The sequence below is a fragment of the Amblyraja radiata genome, chromosome 4 (genome assembly GCF_010909765.2).
Source record: "Amblyraja radiata isolate CabotCenter1 chromosome 4, sAmbRad1.1.pri, whole genome shotgun sequence".
NCBI lineage: Eukaryota > Metazoa > Chordata > Chondrichthyes > Rajiformes > Rajidae > Amblyraja > Amblyraja radiata.
Window position 1 is genome coordinate 110333988 of NC_045959.1, and position 23507 is coordinate 110357494.

At 46.1% G+C, this 23507-nt stretch overlaps 1 protein-coding gene across 5 annotated transcripts in view; it reads right to left on the bottom strand.

Annotated features, from left to right (window-relative positions):
• The window catches only part of trank1 (tetratricopeptide repeat and ankyrin repeat containing 1), a 133391-nt gene that overhangs the window by 30316 nt on the left and 79568 nt on the right, over positions 1-23507 (bottom strand). For all 5 annotated transcript variants that reach the window (XM_033020218.1, XM_033020214.1, XM_033020216.1 and 2 more), the window contains 3 exons: positions 12837-13036; positions 10469-10606; positions 8579-8719 (listed from right to left, as the gene is read on the bottom strand). In XM_033020218.1, the coding sequence (XP_032876109.1) occupies positions 8579-8719; positions 10469-10606; positions 12837-13036 (479 nt within the window). The remainder of the gene's footprint in view (positions 1-8578; positions 8720-10468; positions 10607-12836; positions 13037-23507) is intronic.

Here is a 23507-nt window from a genome sequence, read left to right on the forward strand (position 1 = left end):
AGACTGGGCGATTGTTTCGTTGAACACCTTCGCTCAGCCCGCCTGGGCCTACGCAATCTCCCCGTTGCTAAACACTTTAACTCCCCCTCCCATTCCGTCCTGTCTGTCCTGGGCAGAACTGTCAAGAGTGAGGCCAAACACAAATTGAAGGAACAGCACCTGATATTTTACTTGGGCAGCAATGATCAAGGAAGCGTACAATGGTTCATTGTGGGTTAATCAGGAGGACAGTGAAAGCAGTCGGAGAACTAGCGTGGGGGAGGGATGGAGATAGAGGGAAAGGAGTCACTTGAAGTTAAAGAAATCAAATTTCATACTGTTGGGTTGTTGGCCTCAGTCAGGTAAAGGAGGCGACTGAGAACAGGAAGGTTGGTATGGGAATGGGAAGAACAATTAAAATAGTTAGCAACCAGGAGACACACTCAGTCCCCAAGGCCAACATTTGCCTAGTATACTCTTAGTTTATCCAATGTAAAGGAGGCCACACCAGGGGACCAATAAGTAGTATTTAGATGAGCATTTGAACTCCATGACAAAGAAAGCCAGTGAATGAGGGCTGACATGTATATGGCGGATTGAAGAGCATATTCCCCGTGCTCTGTGTATACATGGGCAAAATTAATAAAGTACTGGAAACCAAAATGAAGTAAAATGGATAATAATTAACTCAACAATTTCTTCTTCTCCGTATTATCCGGGTTGGGAATCACTGTTCAAGTCCACGGGATAGGATCACAGGGAGGCATAGAATAGTACAGCACAGGAACAGGCCCTTCAGCCCACAATGGTTGTGCCAAGCCTAATGCCTAGTTAAACTGATCTCATCTGCCTGAACAAGTTCCACACCCTTCTATTTCCTGCACTTCCATGTACCTATCTAAAAGCCTCTTTAATGCCTCTATCGCCTCCGCCTTCACTACCATTCCTGGCAAAGCATTCCAGGGCCCCACTACTCTCTATCTAATAAACTTGCCCGACACATCAATATCATATCATAGGTCAGGACCCCCCACTTGGTCTAGTAACTTTTAAAACTCTGATCTTGTATGTGTGTGTATATGTGTGTGTGCTTACATCTTCGCAAAAAATCTACGCGGTAACGATAAAATATTTACATATTTGGGTTGACGTTTTTCCCATCGAGTCCAAAATCACCGTATCTGAAAAATTCATGCTTTATTTCTCGACTTATTACCGAAAATGTTTACAAATATTTTATAAAAATTGAATTTAAACGAGCAGCTCTCGCTGATGACGTCACAATGGTTCTGCTCGGCGCCCTCACACACAACCTTCTACGCGCTTCGAGTGACATCATCCCCCCCCCCCCCCCCGGTTATTCAAAAGACCCAGAAAGAATGAGCCTGGAGATGAAGTCGGGCCCTGTACTGGAGCAGCCGAACTAGAAGTCCTCAGGTCGACGTCCGCCCGCCACTTCGCTCGGAGTCCTTGGGTCTCTACCCCCTCCCACTCCCTCTCTACCCCCTCCCTCTCTCCCTCTCTGCCCCCCCCCCCCCCGGCTTGAGTTGGAGGACCACGCCTCCTGTGCGGGCTACGTTAGGGAACAGGTACGTTGGGGGAGCATACGCAACGGGTTTGCACTTGGTCTAGTATATACTAAAACTCTCATCTTGTATGTGTGTGTATATATGTGTGTTTTTAGGTTTTTGCAAAAACACTACGTGGTAACGATAAGATTTTTTACATTTTCCAATTCACATTTTTCCCCTCCAGGCAGTGATCAGGTTCACTTAAGATTTGATCCTGTATTTCACATGTTATTCGCAATGAAAGCTTTAAAAATGGCAAAACTTTCACAAGATTTTTAGTTAAAATCATTCCTCACAGCTTCCAACACACTTCGATACAAAGTTGCAAGAAAGGAACACTCTGAAATTAGTCCTTGAACAGGAGGGGGGAGGGCAAATTCAACAGGAGGGGGAGCGCCAATTGGTATTGTAATTGGAACTGCTGCAGCAGGCAGGGGAAGTGCAGTTGGAATAAGTCCACCGCTGAGCGAGGCAGGGGAGTGCTGGAATCTTACGTTCAGGAACGCCTTCAGTTGGGGGACCACGCCTCCCGTGGGGGCTACGTGTTAGTAGTGCAATATTGCGTTGGGGAACAGTTGCGTTGGGGGACCAGGCCTCCCGTTTGACAGGGACCCAACGGGTCCCAGTTGGCCTAGTTTCCATTAAATTTTCCCCTTCTCACCTTATAGCTATACCCTCGATTGTTGGACATTTCCATCCTGGGGAAAAAGGTTCTGAACGTCTATCCTATATGTGCACAAAATGCTGGAGTAACCTAGCAGGACAGGCAGCATCTCAGGGGAGAAGGAATGTGTGAAGTTTCGTGCCGAGACCCTTCTTCAGTTGGGGAAAGGAGAGATATTGATGGTGATGTAGAGAGATATAGAAGAAGAGTCAAGCATCACCTATTTCCTTCGCTCCATAGATGCTGCCTCACCCGTTGAGTTTCTCCAGCATTTTTGTCTACCTTAGAACAAATGAATGAATGATAGGCAAAAAAGTAACAATGATAAAGGAAACAGGCCATTGTTTGCTGTTTGCTAGGTGAGAATGAGAAGCTGGTGCGATTAGGGTGGGAAAGTGATGGAGAGGGAGGAAGTGCAGGGGTTACTTGAATTTAGAGCAATCAATATTCCTACCACTGGGCTGTAAGCTGCCCAAGCAAAATATGAGATGCTGTTCCTCCAGTTTGCATTTAGCCTCACTCTGACAATGGAGGAGGCCTACGACAGAAAGGTCAGCGTTGTAATGGGAAGGGGAATTAAAGTGTTTAGCAACTGGGAAATCAAGTAGGTTCAGGCGGATTAAGCGAAGGTGTTCAGTGAAACAATCGCCAAGTCTACATTTGGTCTCGCTGATGTATAAGAGTCCACATCTTGAACAACGGATACAGTAGATGAGGTTGGAGGAGGTGCAAGCGAATCTCTGCCTAACCCAAAAGGATGGAGTCAAGGGAGGAGGTGTTGCAAGTCCTGCGATTGCAGGGGAAGGGGTAGTTTGGGTGGGAAGGGATGAGTTAAAGTTAACCAAGGAGTTGTGGAGGGACAAGTCTCTACGGAAGGCGGAGAGGGGTGGCGATGGGAGGATGCTTCTATTAAGTCTCCCCTGAACCATATAACAATTACAGCAAGGAAACAGGCCATCTCGACCCTTGTAGTCCGTGCCGAACACGTATTCTCCCCTAGTCCCATATACCTGCGCTCAGACCATAACCCTCCATTCCTTTCCCATCCATATAACTATCCAATTTATTTTTAAATGATAAAAATGAACCTGCCTCCACCACCTTCACTGGAAGCTCATTCCACACAGCCACCACTCTCTGAGTAAAGAAGTTCCCCCTCATGTTACCCCTAAACTTCTGTCCCTTAATTCTCAAGTCATGTCCCCTTGTTTGAATCTTCCCTACTCTCAGTGGGAAAAGCTTATCCACGTCAACTCTGTCTATCCCTCTCATCATTTTAAAGACCTCTATCAAGTCCCCCCTTAACCTTCTGCACTCCAAAGAATAAACCCCTAACTTGTTCAACCTTTCTCTGTAACTTAGTTGCTGAAACCCAGGCAACATTCTAGTAAATCTCCTCTGAACTCTCTCTATTTTGTTGACATCCTTCCTATAATTAGGCGACCAAAATTGTACACCATACTCCAGAATTGGCCTCACCAATGCCTTGTACAATTTTAACATTACATCCCAACTTCTATATTCAATGCTCTGATTTATAAAGTCCAGCACATCAAAAGCTTTCTTTACCACCCTATCTACATGAGATTCCACTTTCAGGGAACTGTGCACAGTTATTCCCAGATCCCTCTGTTCACCTGCATTCTTCAATTCCCTACCATTTACCATGTACGTCCTATTTTTATTTGTCCTGCCAAGATGTAGCACCTCACACTTATCAGCATTAAACTCCATCTGCCATCTTTCAGCACACTCTTCCAACTGGCATAAATCTCTCTGTAGACTTTGAAAATCGACTTCATTATCCACAACCCCACCTATCTTAGTATCATCTGCATACTTACTAATCCAATTTACCACACCATCATCCAGATCATTGATGTACATGACAAACAACAGTGGACCCAACACAGATCCCCGTGGCACCCCACTAGTCACTGGCCTCCAACCTGACAAACAACCATCCACCATCACTCTCTGGCATCTCCCATTCAGCCACTGTTGAATCCATCTTGCTACTCCACCATTAATACCCAACAATTGAACCTTCTTAACCAACCTTCCGTGAGGAACCTTGTCAAAGGCCTTACTGAAGTCCATATATACAACATCCACTGCTTTACCCTCATCAATTTCCCGAGTAACCTCTTCAAAAAATTCAAGAAGATTAGTCAAACATGACCTTCCAGGCACAAATCCATGTTGACTGTTCCTAATCAGACCCTGTTTATCCAGATGCTTATATATATTATCTCTTCAATGTTCCAGAGAAAACAATCCAAGTCTATCCAATCTCTCCTTTAGCTGAAATTCTCTAAACCAGGCTGCATTCTAGTAAACCTCTTGTGCACGTTCCACATCTTTCCTGTAATGCGGTGACCAGAAAGGCACACAATACTCCAATTGTGACCTAACTAAAGTCCTATAGAGCTGCATCATGTCTTTCTGTCCCTTATTTTCAATGCCCCTAGCACTGAAGATAAGCATATCATGTGCCTTCTTTACCACCCTCTCCAGTTGTTCTGGCACCTTCAGTGAGCTATGAACTTGGACTCCAAGATCCCTCTGCACATCAATGCTGTTAAGGGTCTTGCATTCAACCTCCCAAAGTGCAACACCTCACACTTGCTCGAGTTAAACTCCATGTGTCATTTCTCTGTCCATTCGCGGCTGAGCTATAGACAATAGACAATAGGTGCAGGAGTAGGCCATTCAGCCCTTCGAGCCAGCACCGCCATTCAATGTGATCATGGCTGATCATCCCCAATCAGTACCCCGTTCCTGCCTTCTCCCCATATCCCCTGACTCCGCTATTTTTAAGAGCCCTATCTAGCTCTCTCTTGAAAGCATCCAGAGAACCTGCCTCCACCCCCCCACAGTTTAAGAATAAGGAGTAAGCCATTTAGGATGGAGGCAGAGAATTACACAGACTCACCACTCTCTGTGAGAAAAATTGTTTCCTCGTCTCCAACCTAAATGGCTTACTCCTTATTCTTAAACTGTGGCCCCTGGTTCTGGACTCCCCCAACATCGGGAACATGTTTCCTGCCTCTAGCGTGTCCAAGCCCTTAACAATCTTATATGTTTCAATGGGATCACCTCTCATCCTTCCAAACTCCAGAGTATACAAGCCCAGCCTCTCCATTCTCTCAGTATATGACAGTGCCGTCATCCCGGGAATTAATCTTGTAAACCTACGCTGCTGACACTGGTTCCCTCACCTGACACCTCTGCTGACACTGGTTCCCTCAACATCCTCATCCTTCTCGGCCTGAGCGCAGCCTTCGATACAGTGAACCATAACATCCTGCTCACCAGACTCAAAGACCTCGGCATTGAAGGCTCTGCACTCAGCTGGCTCCGTTCCTACCTTTCCAACAGATCCCACTTCATCTCTCTCCACAACCACACCTCTGCTACAGCCACAGTCACTCAAGGCGTTCCCCAAGGCTCCGTACTCGGCCCCCTCCTCTTCATCATCTACATCCTCCCCCTTGGTCAGATACTCCGCCACTTCAAGCTGGACTTCCACTGTTACGCCGATGACACCCAGATCTACCTCGGCACCAAATCCCCCCACAACCCCCCCCCCCCTCTCCCATATCAACTCCTGTCTGTCAGCTATAAAAACCTGGATGCAACATAACTTCCTCAAACTCAACAGCGATAAGACAGAATTCCTCCTCATAGGCTCCAAAGCCACACTCAGCAAAATCAATAACCCCACTCTCACCATCGACGGCACCACCGTCTCCCCATCTCCCCAGGCCCGCAACCTTGGCGTGATCTTTGATTCCACCCTCTCCCTTGAGCCTCACATCCGCCATGTCATTAAAACCTCCTTCTTTCATCTCCGCAACATCGCCAAACTCAGAACCTCTCTCACACCTCCCGCTGCTGAAAGACTCATCCATGCCTTCATCTCCTCCCGACTGGACTATTGCAACTCACTTCTCCTTGGCATCAGCTCCACCTACATCAACCGACTCCAACTGGTCCAGAACGCAGCCGCCCGACTCATCACCCATACCAAATCCTGGCATCACATCACTCCAGTCCTCAAACAACTTCACTGGCTTCCCATCTCCCACCGGATCACCTACAAAATCCTGATCCTCACCTACAAAGCCCTCCACCATCTGGCCCCCCCCATATCTCACTGACCTCCTCTCCCCCTACCAACCCTCACGGTCCCTCAGATCCACATCAGCCGGTCTCCTCTCCATCCACAAGTCCAACCTCCGCAGTTTTGGGGACAGAGCCTTCTCCAGGGCAGCTCCCAGGCTCTGGAACTCCCTCCCCCAACTGATCCGCAATTCCGTGTCCCCCACCATCTTCCAGTCCCGCCTCAAGACCCATCTCTTCACCTCTGCCTATCCTTAGCCCCACGTCCCCCTCCCTTTTCATCTGTGCATTAATTGCCTCATATTGTGTTTTGAATTGAATTCTGTCTTTACTTTGTGTGCTAGTCATGTCTCTACTATTTATTTCATTCCCCTTACATGTTTTTCCTCTACCTGCTAAATTTTTGTACGGTGTCCTTGAGACTCTTGAAAGGCGCCCGTAAATAAAATTTATTATTATTATTATGATTACGCTGCACTCCCTCAATAGCAAGAATATTCTTCCTCAAATTAGGGGACCAAAACTCCAAAATACTCCAGGTGTGGTCTCACTAGGGCTCTGTACAACTGCAGAAGGACCTCATTGCTCCTATATTCGATTCCTTTTGTTATAAAGGCCAACATGCCATTCGCTTTCTTCACTGCCTGCTGAACCTGCACGCTTACTTTCATAGACGGATGTACAAGGACCCCCAGATCCTGTTGTTCTTCCCCTTTTCCCAACTTGACGCCATTTAGATAGTAATCTGCCTTCCTGTTTTTTATACCAAAGTGGATAACCTCACATTTATCTGCATTAAACTTCATCTGCCATCCATCTGCCCACTCCCCCAACCTGTCCAAGTCACCCTGCATTCTCATAGCATCCTCCTCACAGCCTTGTGGTACCCCACTAATGACTGCCTGCCATTCTGAAAGGGACCCGTTAATCCCTACTCTTTGTTTCCTGTCTGCCAACCACTTCTCTATCCATGTCAGCACTCTACACCCAATACCATGTGCCCGATATACCATATATCCCACTTTCTTTGGCAGCATTCATCATTGTTTGCAACTCCTCCAATGTTGGTGTCCAACCCAACTACATTTACATACAGGTCATTTACATTTAGCTTAGGGCAAAGGGACTGAAGGGATATGGGGGGGAAAAGTCGGAACCGGGTACTGATTTTGGATGATCAGCCATAATCATATAGGCTCGAAGGACCGAGTGCCTATGAATAAGGATGGATTACCCTTGGGTAATGTTAGCGAATATCAGTATGATCATGGTCTGCTATTGAATTACCATGTTGTGTCGTACAACATACTACACTTTCTTACCTGAAAAAGTCAGGATTTTCCTTTGAATCCAGCGGCTAATGCCAATTTGGTATAGCAATTGGTGACAATAAAAAGGACCAAATGAGGGCGAGACCCTCCACTTAATGACAGTGACAGAAGTACAATGCCTCTTTAATGAAATAGTCCAAGGCACAAGGGCATTTTTCATAGCAAAAGGATTTGAGTATAGGAGCAGGGAGTTTCTACTGTATTTGTACAGGGTCTTTGTGAGACCACACCTGGAGTATTGCGTACAGTTTTGGTCTCCTAATCTGAGGAAAGACATTCTTGCCATAGAGGGAGTACAGAGAAGGTTCACCAGACTGATTCCTGGGATGGCAGGACTTTCATATGAAGAAAGACTGGATAGACTCGGCTTGTACTCGCTAGAATTTAGAAGATTGAGGGGTGATCTTATAGAAAGTTACAAAATTCTTAAGGGGTTGGACAGGCTAGATGCAGGAAGATTATTCCCGATGTTGGGAAAGTCCAGAACAAGGGGTCACAGTTTAAGGATTAAGGGGAAATCTTTTAGGACCGAGATGAGGAAAACATTTTTCACACAGAGAGTGGTGAATCTCTGGAACTCTCTGCCACAGAAGGTAGTTGAGGCCAGTTAATTGGCTATATTTAAGAGGGAGTTAGATGTGGCCCTTGTGGCTAAAGGGATCAGGGGGTATGGAGAGAATACTGAGTTGGATGATCAGCCATGATCATATTGAATGGCAGTGCAGGCTCGAAGGGCCGAATGGCCTACTCCTGCACCTATTTTCTATGTTTCTAAAAGTTAGTTCTGCAGCTTCAGCAGCAACTAGCTCCGATTGAAATGGCATGCAACAATACCCAACAGTACCCACACATCCATGGTAGATTGGATCTTTTTATTAATATTTCATAAAATAACACATCAGTTTTACCTTGTGCCGCTCTGAATTGAACTCAAGGGGCCTGATTTGAGGAATAATGTCATCCAGCGGTTGCTCCAACAATACTTTCTGGTTGTCTGTCAACTGAAGTGATGGTTGAAAGGAAGAGATGACCCGCCATTCCTTATCAGCCTGCAGAGATGAGCAGAAGAATCATTATATATTTGGTATACTCTTCAGGCACTGTTCTTAAGGTAGGGTGCAATGGGCATAGGGCCGTGTTTAGTTTAGTTTAGGTACAATACAGATACAGATAGAGGCCATGTCTCACGAATCTGACTGAGTTTTTTGTAGATGTGACCAAAAAGGTTGATGAGGTCAGAGCTGTAGATGTTGTATCTACGGATCAGCAAAGCATTCGACAAGGTTCCACATGATAGGCTGCTCTGGAAGGTTAGATTGCATGGGATCCAAGGAGAGGTAGCTGAATGGATGGAAAATTGGCTTTTAGTTTTAGAGATAGGGAGGGGAAACAACCTCTTCGGCCCACAGAGTCTGCACTGACCAGCGATGCCCGCACATTAACACTACCCTGCACACACTAGATAGCGTGGTCAAAAAAGCCATTTGGCTCATTGGCCATCAGTCAGAGTATTGAGTATAGAAGTTGGGAGGTCATGTTGCAGTTATACAAGACATTGGTAAAAAGTACATGAAAGACCTACATGAAAGGCCGCAGCCAGCAACAAGGTACACTCGGTCACCATGGGGCGCCCTCCCCTCACCTGCTGGCGCTTCCAACATGGAGTATATCGGCGACTCAGGGGGAGAAGGTTGGGGGTGAAAAATGCCGAGTGGACATTGTGTAGAACTAGTGTATGGGTGATTGTAGGTCGGCATAGACTCTATGTGCCAAAATGCCTGTTTCCATGCTATATGCTTAAACTAAGTCGCGAAGTCCAGCGGTTGTGGATAATGAAGTAGATTTCAAAAGTCTACAGAGAGATTTAGGCCATTTGGAAGAATGGGCTGAAAGATGGCAGATGGAGTTTAATGCTGATAAGTGTGAGGTGCTACATCTAGGCAGGACAAATCAAAATAGGACGTACATGGTAAATGGTAGCGAATTGAGGAATGCAGTTGAACAGAGGGATCTAGGAATAACTCCCTGATAATTCCCTGAAGGTGGAATCTCATGTAGATAGGGTGGTAAAGAAAGCTTTTGGTGTGCTAGCCTTTATAAATCAGAGCATTGAGTATAGAAGTTGGGATGTAATGTTAAAATTGTACAAGGCATTGGTGAGACCAATTCTGGAGTATGGTGTACAATTTTGGTCGCCCAATTATAGGAAGGATGTCAACAAAATAGAGAGAGTACAGAGGAGATTTACTAGAATGTTGCCTGGGTTTCAGCAACTAAGTTACAGAGAAAGGTTGAATAAGTTAGGTCTTTATTCTTTGGAGCGCAGAAGGTTAAGGGGGGACTTGATAGAGGTCTTTAAAATGATGAGAGGGATAGACAGAGTTGACGTGGATAAGCTTTTCCCATTGAGAGTAGGGAAGATTCAAACAAGGGGACATGACTTGAGAATTATGGGACAGAAGTTTAGGGGTAGCATGAGGGGGAACTTCTTTACTCAGAGAGTGGTAGCGGTGTGGAATGAGCTTCCAGTGGAAGTGGTGGAGGCAGGTTCGATTTTATCATTTAAAAATAAATTGGATAGGTATATGGATGGGAAAGGAATGGAGGGTTATGGTCTGAGTGCAGGTAGATGGGACTAGGGGAAAATAATTGTTCGGCACGGACTTGTAGGGCCGAGATGGCCTGTTTCCGTGCTGTAATTGTTATATGGTTATATGGTTATAGCTCGGTATAGGGGGATTTGTAAACCGGTGGGGAAACAGCAACGGCCATTGTCCAAATAAATGCTTCGCACTTACCTCAGAATCAGTGAAGAAATTATAGAGGAGGACATCGTCAAATTCCAAACCTTTGGCTTCATATATAGTCAGGACAAGGGCAAGACTAAGCTCTTCTGGGATTGTGTCCTTGGCTGTTTCATTCACAACCAAAATAACCTGCAAGATATTGATTAAAAAAATTAAAACAAGAACAGCAAGTCTTAGTGTAAATATTATATATTTTATGGTTACAGCCTCTGTACTGATCATTTTTCACACCTCACTTATTAGGTAGATAGCCCTCATTCTCTGAAGACTCTGTGCTTCAAAGCATACAGGTAGAATCTACATTTGGATTGGGAATACCGCAAGTGCTTTCTTTCTTTCTCTCTCTCATGACATGCATCCACTGCAAATTTAATTGCTATTGGTACATTATTGACATGTACACCAAGACACAGTGAAAATCATTATTTGCAATCAAGCCATAAGCAAGTACAACAGGTAGTGCAAACAAAAATGTACCAGAGTGCAGAATATAGTGTTTACAGTGTTATAGTTGAAGGTCTGCGATGAGGTAGGTCGGAACAACACATTTATCCCATGGATGGGTTGTTCAGTAGTCTTGATAACAGTGGGGGAGAAGCTGCTCCTTAATCTGGTGACAGGTGCTTTCATATCTTCTGCCCGATGGGGGGGGGGGGGGGGGGGGGAAGAGGGAATGACCGGGATGGAAAATGCCTTCGATTCTGTTTATTGTTTTCCTGAGGCAGCATGCAGTGCAGATCATGGAGTCGATGGTAGGAGGCTGGTCTGACAGACTGGGCTACATCCACAATTGTTTGCAACGTTTTGCAGCTTGGGCAGAACTGTTGCCAAACCAAGTGGTTACGCGTCACAATAGGTTGCTTTCTCTGGTGCATCTTTAGCAGTCGATAAGAGACATCGGAGGAGGTAGAGGTGTTTGGTGTGTTTTGTCTGCTGTTGCTTCGATCTGGTTGGTCCAGGACTAATTGCCGTTGATATTTATGCCAAGGAACTTGAAGCTCCTGCCCATCTCCACTACAGCACCATTGATACTGACTGGGGCATGTACTCCACTTGGCTTTCGGAATTGAATAACTAGCTCCTTTATCTTGCTGTCAATGAGGTAGAGGGAGGGGTCTTGACACCATGTTACTATGTTCTCCAACACATTCCTGCCCACCATCTCCTAGGGATGCTGACTCCTTGGTCCAGGTGTTTGGAGATGAGTTTGGATGGAACATAGAAACATAGAAAATAGGTGCAGGAGTAGGCCATTCGGCCCTTCGAGCCTGCACCACCACTCATGATCATGGCTGATCATCCAACTCAGTATCTCGTACCTGCCTTCTCTCCATACCCCCTGATCCCTTTAGCCACAAGGGCCACATCTAACTCCCTCTTAAATATAGCCAATGTACTGGCCTCAACTACCTTCTGTGGCAGAGAATTCCACAGATTCACCACTCTCTGTATGAAAAATGTTTTTCTCATCTCGGTCCGAAAAGACTTCCCCCTTGTCATTAAACTGTGACCCCTTGTTCTGGACTTCCCCAACATCGGGAACAATCTTCCTGCATCTAGCCTGTCCAACCCCTTAAGAATTTTGTACGTTTCTATAAGATCCCCCCTCAATCTTCTAAATTCTAGCGAGTACAAGCCGAGTCTATCCAGTCTTTCTTCATATGAAAGTCCTGACATCCCAGGAATCAGTCTGGTGAACCTTCTCTGTACTCCCTCTATGGCAAGAATGTCTTTCCTCAGATTAGGCAGACCAAAACTGTACGCAATACTCCAGGTGTGGTCTCACCAAGACCCTGTACAACTGCAGTAGAACCTCCCTGCTCCTATAACATGGATTATTGTTAGTGCAATAATCCGTTGTGTTGACGCCGTACATCACGCGCGAACTTCCCGCGGACTTCGCTCGAACTTCACGTCACTCACTCGACCTCCGCGCGGCCCCCGCTTCCGGTTTGGTCGCGCTCGCCGCATGCAGGCGCATGCTGGTGGGACCAGCCCTTTGCAGGGATCACTCGACCTCCGCGCGGCCCCCGCTTCCGGTTTGGTCGCGCTCGCCGCATGCAGGTCTCATGCTCGTGGGACAGGCCCGGAAGGCAGCAACTCTACCGCTGAACCACTGGGCAGCCAGTCCTCTTTTCAATTTTTTTTCTTTTCCATTCTGTGCCATGAATATAGAAGGCACAAGCGTGCAGTACCATTTGTGGTGACTATTATGTTCTTCAATTTGCCAATATGTATTTTCCCAAATATAAAACCGGTCATTATATCCATAAATCAGCAAACCATATGACTTTTCAATTTCCTCACAGAACACTGGGAATGAAATGAATCCACGCTGGCATTAGATTTAAGTACATACCTGATGAGCACCAAATTCTATTGGCTGGGATTTCCGCTTATTTCCTCGAAGCAATATAGCCAAATCACTGACACTGCAGGACTCCAGGAGTGATGGCTTTGGCCCATCAAAGAGGCTCGTGTCTCTCGGCAAGCGATCGAAGGATTCAGGAAAATACTGTTGGAGCAGATCCACTACACTCGAAGCCAAATTCAAAATTCCTAAATGTGCCCAAGGAACATGAATCAATGTAAAGTACACAAAAATCTACACACGTTTAGAACATAGAAAGCACAGCACAGGAACAGACCCCTTTGGCACACAGTATATCTGTGCCGAACATGATGCTCATCTCATCGGTCTGCACATGATCCGTATTCCTCCATTTCCTGCATAACACTGCCATTAGATCAAAGTTTCTTAAATGCCACCGTCACATCTGCCGCCACCCCCACATCACATTCCAGGCACTCACATCCTCTTGTATAAATAAAAACTTACCCTGCACATCTCCTTTAAAATGTGCCACTCTCGCCTTAAAAGTCTTTGATAGTTCCACCCTGGGGGAACAGTTCTGACTATCTATCAAAATAAAATCATAATTTTACAGACCTATCAACCTCCAGTGTTCCAGAGAAAACAATCAAGTTTACCCAACCTTTCCTGGTAGATAATCCCCCCTAATTCAGGCAGCATTGTAGTAAATCCAGAATCTCACTGTACCTTGTTACACGTGATAATAAAGAAACCATTGGTGCATTCCAAAGACACCACATTCTTCCCCTAATGGGGCAACCGGAACTGCACTGCAAATCTGGTGAAACCGAAATCTTAGAGCAGTATCGTGACTTTGTGACTCTTATATCCAATGAAGGCAAGCATTGGACGGGGCATTATAGAAACATAGAAAATAGGTGCAGGAGTAGGCCATTCGGCCCTTCGAGCCTGCACCGCCATTCAATATGATCATGGCTGATCATCCAACTCAGTATCCTGTACCTGCCTTCTCTCCATACCCCCTGATCCCTTTAGCCACAAGGGCCACATCCAACTCACTCTTAAATATAGCCAATGAACTGGCCTCAACTACCTTCTGTGGCAGAGAATTCCACAGATTCACCACTCTCTGTGTGAAAAATGTTTTTCTCACCTCGGTCCTAAAAGATTTCCCCCTTATCCTTAAACTGTGACCCCTTGTTCTGGACTTCCCCAACATCGGGAACAATCTTCCTGCATCTAGCCTGTCCAACCCCTTAAGAATTTTGTAAGTTTCTATAAGATCCCCCCCTCAATCTTCCAAATTATCTACTTGGGTTGAAACTTTCAGGGAGCTATGGATCCAGACCCCGAGATCGCTCGGCACATCAATGCTGTTAAGGGTCTTGTCATCACCTGTATACCTTCCCCTTACTTTCAACCTTCCAAAGTGCAACACTTCACACATAGTCCGATTAAATAGACAATAGGTGCAAGAGTAGGCCATTCGGCCCTTCGAGGCAGCACCGCCATTCAATGTGATCATGGCTGATCATCCACAATCAGTATCCCGTTCCTGCCTTCTCCCCATATCCCCTGACTCCGCTATCTTTAAGAGCTCTATCTGTAATGACAGATTTTTATATCGTTTCAAGGATTTAGCCCTTTGGTCACTAATTGAAGACAGGGGATCAGAAGATAATCGTCACGCACCCACGAGCTCTCCACGAGACATTCAATGCCGGCTAAAGATAAATCTCAAACACAGTCTCTTGATTAATAGTGAGGATCTTAAACGGTCTGTGAACTCTGCTGTAGTTGTAAAAAAGGCGCAACAGAGACTTTACTTCCTCAGAACACTGAGGAAGGCCCATCTGTCTGCTAAACTGCTGGAGTCTTTCTACCGCTGTTCGGTAGAAAGCATACTGACTTACTGCATGGTACACAAAATTGCTGGAGGAACTCAGCGGGTGCAGCAGCATCTATGGAGCTTTTGAACACTGACTTACTGCATAACTGCCTGGTTTGGGAACTGTTCAGCAGCTGACAGAGCAGCTCTCCAGAGGGTGATAAAAACTGCCCAGGGTATCATTGGACTCCCCCTGCCCCCTCTGGAGGACATTTACCACTCCAGATGCCGCAGCGGGACCTGTAATATCGTGAAAGACATTACACATCCTTGTCACCACCTTTTCACACTGCTGCCCTCAGGAAAAAGGTACAGGTCGCTAAAGTCACGCACTGCCAGACTCAAGAACAGCTTGTACCCATCAGCAATCTTGGAACTGAGCTCTGTCTCGGGAGCGGGTTATGGGGAAGGAGGGGGGGGGTGGGAGACAGTGTTAATTTATGTAAATGTGAATCCATGGGTGGGTTTGGGGAGGGAGGGAGTGTAAAAAGTATGAGTATGTGAATGTTTGAAGTTCTTTTAAATGGAGAGACACAGTAATCTCGTTGTATGTGACACATGCAATGACAATAAAGCATTCTGATTCTGATTCTGATTCTGATTCTCTCTAGTTTCTTTATTGTACAGGTGCACAACCTTTTATCCGAAGATCCAAATAACGAAAACCTCCGAATAGCGGACATTTTTTCGGTCCTTGAAGACGTTCACCGAGGGCGGCCCGCAGAGGTGACAGCGGAACCTCCGGTCGGTCCTCGAAGAAAGGGGAACTAAATCCCCATTCATAAAAGAGAAGGTGAGGGTATATTGCGCGGGAGGGTTAATAATTGACAATATGCTGTTGCCTGCCCGCTGAGTTAAAAAGTTCCCATGGTAGACTCACGATACACAGTGTGTCGTGAGTCTTGCGTGGGAACTTTTTAACTCAGCGGGCAGGCAGCAGCAGATTGTCGCTCTCTTCAGTTTCACCCCACCTACACCTCTCTGCTTCCCGGCCATGTGTGTGACCCCTTCCCTCCCCTCTCCAGCTCCCCGCCCATTGCACCGGCGCGGGGGCTTTGCACTGTCTTCACGTCGGCGATTGCAGCAGGACCGTGCCAGTCACCGGAGACGTCAGGACCAACGAGACACCGACCCCCAGGCCCACTGCAAGCACGGAGATCCCAGAGACCCACAGCCAGCAGCAGCCCAGCCCCGTTCCAACTCCAGAGGAAAACTGCAAACTGGCCGGAGACGTCAGGACCACCAGAAGCCGTTCCCCGAGCGGCGCCCCCTCATCGGGACACCGACCCCCAGGCCCACTGCAAGCACGGAGATCCCAGACACCCACAGCCAGCAGCAACTCCAGCCCAGCCCCGCTCCAACTCCAGAGGAACACGTAGGGGCAGAAGCTGATGGTGTGCAAGGTACGTCTTGTTCTTGGGGTGGCGGATGAGGGGGCGCAGCTCGAGCTGTGGGCAAACTGCCACTTGTCGCCGTAGCGGCCCATCGGGGAGCGGATTCCTCTGGAGTTGGAGGGGGAGGGGGGTATTGTGCTGTTTGATCGCCCCCTGCTATCCCAGGGACAGGAAGACACAGCGGCTTTTTAGACTGGTGGGCAACCACTTCCAAAGTTCTGCCCACACAGTCAGTACACCTCTCCTACACTGCATTTCATACAGACATTTATTCTGCAAGAAAAAACTACATTGAAGACTCAAACTCGCGACCGAGTAACTGCCGGGATCAAGGCGCAAACTCGCGACCTTGCGGATATGAGCCGAGCACTCTACCACTGAGCCAGCCATTAAAATCTACGCTAAAAAAATTCCATTCCGAAGGCCGACAAATTCTGAATTATGAAAAGTGTCTGGTCCCAAGGCTTTCGGATAAAAGGTTGTGCACCTGTAGTAGTAAAAACAGTGAGATATTCATCCAAACTTCTTCTTGTATCAGTACATTTTAATTCAATTGTGGTCAAACTCATGCATGGTGGAAAGCTGTGACCTCTCCCCCATGCTTCTTCAAACTAAACTAACTACTAGGGCGTCTGCTTGAGAATCCCAGCAGCAAACACGCCTCAGACTATGTATAAGTCCCACCCACATAATTACAGGCAGATAAAATTTAAAGGTAACTGGTTATAGTTATAACATACTGAGTTGAGCTGAATAGCTACTACACTATCTAACTCTCTCTTGAAAGTATCCAGAGAACCGGCCTCCAACGTCTTCTGAGGCAGAGAATTCCACACACTCACAACTCTGTGTGAAAAAGTTTTTCCTCGTCTCCGTTCTAAATGGTTTACCCCTTATTCTTAAACTGTGGTCCCTAGTTCTGGACTCCCCCAACACCTATATTTAAAAAAGGAAGTAAACAGAAGGCGGGTAACTATAGACCGGTTAGTCTAACATCGGTGGTGGGTAAAATGTTAGAGACAATTATTAAAGAAACACTAACGGGGCACTTGGATAAACATGACTTCATCGGACAGAACCAGCATGGTTTTGTGAAGGGGAAGTCCTGTTTAACGAATCTGCTCGAATTCTTTGAGGAAGTAACAACCCGGGTGGATAAAGGGGAACCGGTGGATGTGGTATACTTGGACTTCCAAAAGGCTTTTGACAAGGTGCCACATAAGAGACTATTGCTAAAAATAAAAAATTATGGGATTGGGGGTAATATATTAGCATGGGTAGAGGATTGGCTAACAAATAGGAAGCAGAGAGTGGGGATAAATGGTTCATACTCGGGATGGCAACCGGTAACTAGCGGGGTTCCGCAAGGGTCGGTGCTGGGACCCCAGTTGTTCACAATTTATATAAATGATTTGGAGGAGGGAACCAAGTGTAATATATCAAAATTTGCGGACGATACAAAAATGGGAGGAAAAGTAGGGGATGAGGAGGATAGGAAGAGTCTGCAAAAGGATATAGATAAGCTAGGTGAGTGGGCAACAACTTGGCAGATGAAATTTAATACTAATAAATGTGAAGTCATTCACTTTGGGAAAAAAAATGATAGGGCAAGTTATTTTCTAAATGAGGAGGAGCTGCGTTGTAATGCAACGCAAAGGGATCTAGGGGTATTAGTACATGAATCACTAAAAGTTAGTATGCAGGTGCAGCAAGCAATCAGGAAGGCCAATGGAGTTTTGGCCTTTATTGCTAGGGGGATTGAGTATAAAAACACGGAGGTCTTGCTGCAGCTGTACACAGTATTAGTGAGACCACATTTGGAATACTGTGTACAGTTCTGGGGTCCATACTTAAGAAAGGATGTACTAGCCCTGGAGGCAGTGCAGCGAAGGTTTACAAGATTAATTCCTGCAATGAGGGGATTGACATATGAGGAAAGGTTAAGTAGGCTGGAACTCTACTCTTTGGAGTTTAGAAGAATGAGAGGCGATCTCATTGAAACATATAAGATCGTGAGGGGCCTTGATCGGGTGGATGCACCGAGGATGTTCCCAATGATCGGGGAAACTAGAACTAGGGGACATAGTTGCAGAATAAGGGGGGGCTCTTTTAAAACTGAGATGAGGAAGAACTTCTTCACCCAGAGGGTGGTTAATTTATGGAATTCACTGCCCCAGGGAGCAGTGGAAGCAGAAACTTTAAATATATTTAAGACTAAAATAGATGGTTTTTTAGCTGCCAAGGGGATAAGGGGCTACGGGGAGAGGGCAGGGATATGGACCTAGGTATGGTTAGTATAGTAAGACCTGAGTGATCTCCTGGACAAGTGTCGATCGCCTGGATTGGGGTCGGAGAGGAATTTCCCGGATTTTTTTCCCGAATTGGACCTGGGTTTTTATCCGGTTTTTTGCCTCCCCCAGGAGATCGCGAGGTTCTTGGGGTGGAGAGGGGTGATAGCGGTATAAAGGGGAGGGTAGTGTCTTGTGTTCTGTGTCTTGTGTCTACTGTTTGTGGGTAAGTGTGTCTGTTTAGTGTTCAGCCATGAGCGAATGGCGGTGCGGGCTCGACGGACCTGGTGGTCTACTCTCGCACCTACTTTCTATGTTTCTATGTTTCTATGGGAACATGTTTCCTGCTTCTAGCGTGTCCAAACCCAGAATAATCATATGTTTCAATAAGATACCCTCTCATCCTTCTAAATTCCAGAGTATACAAGCCCAGCCGCTCCATTCTATCAACATATGACAGTCCCGCCATCATGGGAATTAACCTGGTGAATCTACGCTGCACTCCCTCAATAGCAAGAATGTCCTTCCTCAAATTTGGAGACCAAAACTGCACACAATACTCCAGGTGTGGTCTCACGAGGGCCCTGTACAACTGCAGAAGGACCTCTTTGCTCCTATACTCAACTCTTCTTCATATGAAGGCCAACATGTCATTTGCTTTCTTCATTGCCTGCTGTACCTGCATGCTTACTTTCAGTGACTGATGAACAAGGACCCCCCAGATCCCATTGTACTTCCCCTTTTTCCAACTTGGCACCATTTAGATAATAATCTGCCTTCCTGTTTTTGCCACCAAAGAGGATAACCTCACATTTATCCACATTAAACTGCATCTGCCCACTCACCCAACACGCGACGCCCCAGGATTTTGGGATTCTCCTGCGTGACGCGCGAATGAAGCCCAAGTGGGACAGGCCCTTGATTCTCACAACATCATATTTGCCAATTTCGAACTGAGCCTCAAACTCATCCACTTTATTTCTTATACTTCGCGCATTCATATACAATACTTTGACTTCGGTATTCACCTCCCCTCTCACACCAATCTCTTTTCTCTATTGGCCCTGACCTTACTCTCTTATAATAATAATAATAATAATGGATGGGATTTATATAGCGCCTTTCTAATACTCAATGCGCTTTACATCGCATTATTCATTCACTCCTCAGTCACACTCGGTGGTGGTAAGCTACTTCTGTAGCCACAGCTGCCCTGGGGCAGACTGACGGAAGCGTGGCTACCAATCTGCGCCTACGGCCCCTCCGACCACCACCAATCACTCACACACATTCACACACATTCACACACAGGCAAAGGTGGGTGAAGTGTCTTGCCCAAGGACACAACGACAGTATGCACTCCAAGCGGGATTCGAACCGGCTACCTTCCGGTTGCCAGCCGAACACTTAGCCCATTGTGCCATCTGTCGTCCCTTCTCGAACTTTCCTTCCCATTGATTCGGGAGTCTTTTGTAACTTTTCCTGTACTCACTTCCCCTTTAACTCCATCTCTATACTCCCCATTTTAATAAATCCTCTACCACTGGCACTATGCTCACTGGCCTATAATCCCCTGAATTATCACTACTTCCCTTCTTACATTGACTAATGTCCAGTCCAAGGCCCCCGCAATCTCCTCTCTTGCCTTCTCTCTTGATCTCAAACTGTCCTTCCATATTAGTATTCTCCATGCTAATCGCATGGTCACAGATGACACAAGAGTGGGTGGCAAGTGAAGATGGTTGTCAAAGATTGCAGCATGATCTGGATTGGTTGGGCAGGTGGGCTGAGGAATGTTCAATAGATTAATGTGAGGTGTTGCCTAATGGGAAGTATAACCTGGCAGGACCTATATAGTGGATGGGAAGGATCTGGGAAAGCAGGTACAGAGTTCCTTAAAAGTGGTGTCACAGGAAGATAGGGTGGTCAAAAAGGCATTCGACACATTGGCCTTCATCAATCAGAGTATTGAGTAATGAAATTGGGAGGTCATTTTATAGTAGTATAAGATGTTGGCGAGGCCACATTTAGAGTATTGTCTTCAGTTTTGGCCACCATGTTATAGGAAAGATGCTGTCAAGCTGGAAATGTTGCAGTTAAGAGTTACAAGGATGTTGCCAGGGCTCGAGGGCATGAGTTTCAGGGAGAGGTTGAGCAGGCTAGGACACTATTCCTTGGAGCTCCGGTGGATGGGGGGTGATCTCATAGAGGTGTATAAAATCATGAGAGGGATAGCTCAGGTAGACGCACAGAGTCTCTTGCCCCGTGCAGGGGGAAACGAGAACCAGAGGAAGTAGGTTTATGGTGACGGGGGAAAGAGTTGATAGGAACTCAAGGGGTAAAGGGTATGGAACGAGTTGGCGGAGGATGTATTTGAGGCAGGTGCTATCTCAACGTTTAAGAAATATTTTGACAGGTACATGGATAGGATAAGTTTAGAGGGATATGGGCCAAACGCATGCAGGTGAGACTAGTGTGGATGGGACATATTGGTCGTTTGGGCGAACTGGGCCTATTTACACATTTCCCCTATCCTCCCAGCAGCTTGATAAGCCACTTGTTTCATTCCCAGTGCTGACAAAGGGATCTCATCCTGAAACAGTAATACCAAGTTCCTGTCTTTACCTGGAAACCTTTGGCACCTCACTAATCCGGAACCTATTAATCTCCACATCAAAAATACCTAATGACTTGGCCTCCACTGCCGTCTATGGCAATGAATTTCCCAGATTCACCATGCTCTGGATAACAAAACTCCTCTCATCATTCTAAAGGTAGGTCCTATTATTCTGAGCTGACTCTGGCCCCAGACTCTCCCATTATTGGAAACATCTTCACTGCATCCACTCAAACTCGGCCTTTTTTTATTCGGTAGGTTTCAATGAGATCCCTCCTCATCTTTGTAAACTCCAGCGAGTACAGGACCAGAGCCATCAAACACTCCTCATACATTAACCCAATCAGCCTCCTCTGGACCCTCTCTGACACCAGCATATTGTGTACAAAACTGCTCACAATATTCCAAATGTGGAATATTGACCAGTGCCTTATATAGCCTCAGCATTACGCCCTTACTTTTATATACTAGTCTTGTCGAAATGAATGCAAACATTACATTTGCCTTCCACACTAGACTCAACCTGCTAATTAACCTTTTTCGAATCTTGCACCAGTACTCACAGGTCCCTTTTAACCTCCAAATTCTGAATCCTCTCCCCATTTAGAAAACCTTTAGTCCTACCAAAGTGCATGACCTTTGTAACATTGCTATGCTGTTTTCCGCAACTTTGCCCACTCTTCCAACCTGTCCATGTCCTTCGGCAGCCTCCCTGCTTTCGTAACGCTACCTAATCTTCCAGCTATCTTGGTATCATTCGCAAACATGGCCTCAAAGCCATCAATTACATCATCCAGATCATTAACACACAAGATGAAAAGTAACCTTCTGCCAGTCAGCCAATCTATGCCTAATACCATAGGCTCCTATCTTGTTTAATAACCTCACAGGTGACAACTTGGAATGACAGATGGCACAATGGGCTAAGTGTTCGGCTGGCAACCAGAAGGTAGCCGGTTCGAATCCCGCTTGGAGTGCATACTGTCGTTGTGTCCTTGGGCAAGACACTTCACCCTACCTTTGCCTGTGTGTGAATGTGTGTGAATGTGTGTGAGTGATTGGTTGTGGTCGGAGGGGCCGTAGGCGCAGATTGGCAGCCACGCTTCCGTCAGTCTGCCCCAGGGCAGCTGTGGCTACAGACGTAGCTTACCACCACCGAGTGTGACTGAGGAGTGAATGAATAATGCGATGTAAAGCGCCTTGAGTATTAGAAAGGCGCTATATAAATCCCATCCATTATTATTATTATTAACTTAGAGAGCTCCTTCTGAAAATCCAAGTAACCGCATCCACTGACACTTTGTATTCTGCTATATACTTCCTCGAAGAATTACAATGGATTTGCCAGGCAAGATCTCCCCATAACAACATTATGCTGACCTCAGCGTATTTTATCATATGCTTCCAAGCGCCCCAAAACCTCATCCTTAACAATGGAATCCAAAATCTTACCAACCACTGCAAAATCTTACCAGCCTTTCTTTTACCTCGCTCCCTTCTTAAAAGAGTAGAGTTACATTTACAATTTTCCAGTCTTCTGGAACCATTCCTAACTCTAGTGATTCTTAAAAGATCACGACTAATGCCTCCACAAACTGCACAGCTACCCCTTTCAGAACCCTGGGGCTTAGTCCACCTGGTCCAGACGATTTATTCACTTGCAGACCTTTCAGCTTCCCAAGCATCTCTTCCTTAGTAGTTATTGCACTCACTTCTCCCCTAACTCTTGTATTTCTGGCATGTTGCTGGTGTCTTCAATTGTGAAGACTGATACAAAAAAAAACACTCAGTTCATCCAGTGTCATTTTCTAGTGGGTACACAAAAATGCTGGAGAAACTCAGCGGGTGCAGTAGCATCTATGGAGCGAAGGAAATAGGCAACGTTTCGGGCCGAAACCTTTCTTCAGACCCCACTGACGAGCATCAGGCCACCATCTCCAGCACCATCACCGACTTCATCAACTCCCACGCCGTGCCCGACCGAGCCTCCAACCTCATCGTTCCCCAGCCCCGCACGGCCCGATTTTACCTTCTCCCCAAAATCCACAAACCTGACTGTCCTGGTAGACCCATTGTCTCTGAATCATACCTCATGTCATTTTCTAGTAGTCCATTGTCTACTCTTCCCTTTCTTTTACTCTCTATACACCTGAAAAAAATGTTGGTATCCTCGTTTATATTATTGGCTAGCTTACCTTCATATTTCATCTTTTCTCCCTGTTTGCTTTTTTAGTTGCCTTCTGTTGATTTTAAAAGCTTCCCAATCCTCTCCCATGTGATCTAACCTTCCAGAGCAGCCTACCATGTGGAGCCTTGCCGAGTCCTTTGCTGAAATCCGTATATACAACATTTACAGTTCTGCCCTCATCGACCTTTTTTGGTCACATCTTCAAAAAAACAATCAGATTCGTGAGACACGACCTCCTACGTACAAAATATGCTGACTATCCCTAATCATTTAAATGCCTATTTATACTTTCTCTCAGAATACTCTCCAGAAACTTTCCG